The sequence below is a fragment of the Sinocyclocheilus anshuiensis genome, unplaced genomic scaffold, assembly GCF_001515605.1.
Source record: "Sinocyclocheilus anshuiensis isolate Anshui unplaced genomic scaffold, SAMN03320099.WGS_v1.1 scaffold680, whole genome shotgun sequence".
Taxonomy (NCBI): domain Eukaryota; kingdom Metazoa; phylum Chordata; class Actinopteri; order Cypriniformes; family Cyprinidae; genus Sinocyclocheilus; species Sinocyclocheilus anshuiensis.
This window is the reverse complement of record NW_015555783.1, coordinates 1,511,048-1,512,498: the sequence shown is the minus strand read 5'-3', so window position 1 is coordinate 1,512,498 and position 1,451 is coordinate 1,511,048. Positions and strand designations below refer to the sequence as shown.

The 1,451-nt window shown below is 36.0% G+C and overlaps 1 protein-coding gene across 1 annotated transcript in view; it reads left to right on the top strand.

Moving 5' to 3' along the window:
• The first annotated feature begins 311 nt into the window (after positions 1-311).
• slc4a10b (solute carrier family 4 member 10b) overlaps positions 312-1,451 on the top strand; it is an 80,586-nt gene continuing 79,446 nt past the window's right edge. The window contains exon 1 of the mRNA XM_016468859.1: positions 312-438. Coding sequence (XP_016324345.1) covers positions 391-438 — 48 coding nt within the window. The 5' untranslated portion in view covers positions 312-390. The remainder of the gene's footprint in view (positions 439-1,451) is intronic.

Below are 1,451 nucleotides of genomic sequence, written 5' to 3'. Positions count from 1 at the left end.
ACAGTATAGAGGTAAGTTGTCACTATGGGATGTTGTCATTATACATAAAGCAATATAGTCATGAAACGGTGAACTAGGAAAGGATAATGTATAAAAATCTCAAACCACTGTTTTCAGCCAGCAGAAATTTCCTGGGAATATTTATTTATTTATTTGTTAAATCTATTCACTGAATAGTCGACCTTTGCATGAATATCGCATGTAAATCTCACAAGACTTTTCTCTGAACAAGTGTAACCACTGCGTCACACAGCAGCAACACGCGCCCTTATGAGTGAGCACTGTGATAATATGACCGCACTAAATATGTGAGCACATCATCTGCGCTGATCGGCGACGCTGCACACGGTACGCACTACACGCACTGGAGCTGATCTACAGGTACAGAAGATGGACGTGAAGGATCAAAGCGCACAAATGGAGCCTCTGCTGCCCGCGGTAAGACGCTCTTTAATCAGTCGTGTTAACACTGCAGCGCGCGGCGTCGTATGATCTGATTGCATGCGTGCGTGAGAGACCTTGACTTTGACTAAATGACTTACGCTCGTGCGTGTTATGCGCCTCTGCAGTTCGAAGGAGACACGCATGTTACAGTTGCATTCTGCTGCAGTGCATGTTGCAGATCAGGACGCATTTTACTAATGCGTTCACAGGTTCATGTAAAATGTCTGTATTTAAATGCAAGAGGCATTAATCGTCATTACATGACATCTTGATGAGAAAGTTGATTTGTACCTTGAGTGAACTTGAGCAAACTCGGATGTGAGGAAAAATCGTCAGAAAGAAGAGATTATTTTATGCTTGGAAAAAAATAAGCCAACTGAAGTTTGCATTGCATTTTTCATGACGATTAAGCATACATTTCCTGCCAAATTCTCATTACTGTAATGTGAAGGAGTATGACGTGTTATTTAAATGGTAAAGTATTTATACTGGACATCATGGAAATATTTGATGGACTGTCTCTAATTTGTTGATTTTAATAATTATATTACACTTACTGCAATACAATGATTGATTGTAATTCAGTAACTTTTTACTGTAGTACGGTAGATATAATACTGTAGTACAGTAATGAGAAGCTGTTCAGTTGTCATGTAAATAATGTAACTTGATTAAATGTAAAATAATAATTATAATTAATTATAACTATGTAATTATTGTACGTTTTAATGGGCTTCATAATAGGATTATGACACTTTTTTTTCTTGCATTGTGACATTTGCATATCAAATAAGCACATTTATCCCTTAAATTTTAATTACTGTTATGAGTACAGATGTTTTACTGTTATTTTTATAATTGCTATTAATATTCAGATATTAAAGGTGCTGCTAAAAAGAACATTATTTTGTGTATTTGGTGTAATGAAATGTGTTTATGCGGTTTAAGGTTAAAAAAACATTATTTTCCACATACTGTACATTATTGTTTCTCCTCTATGCCCCGCC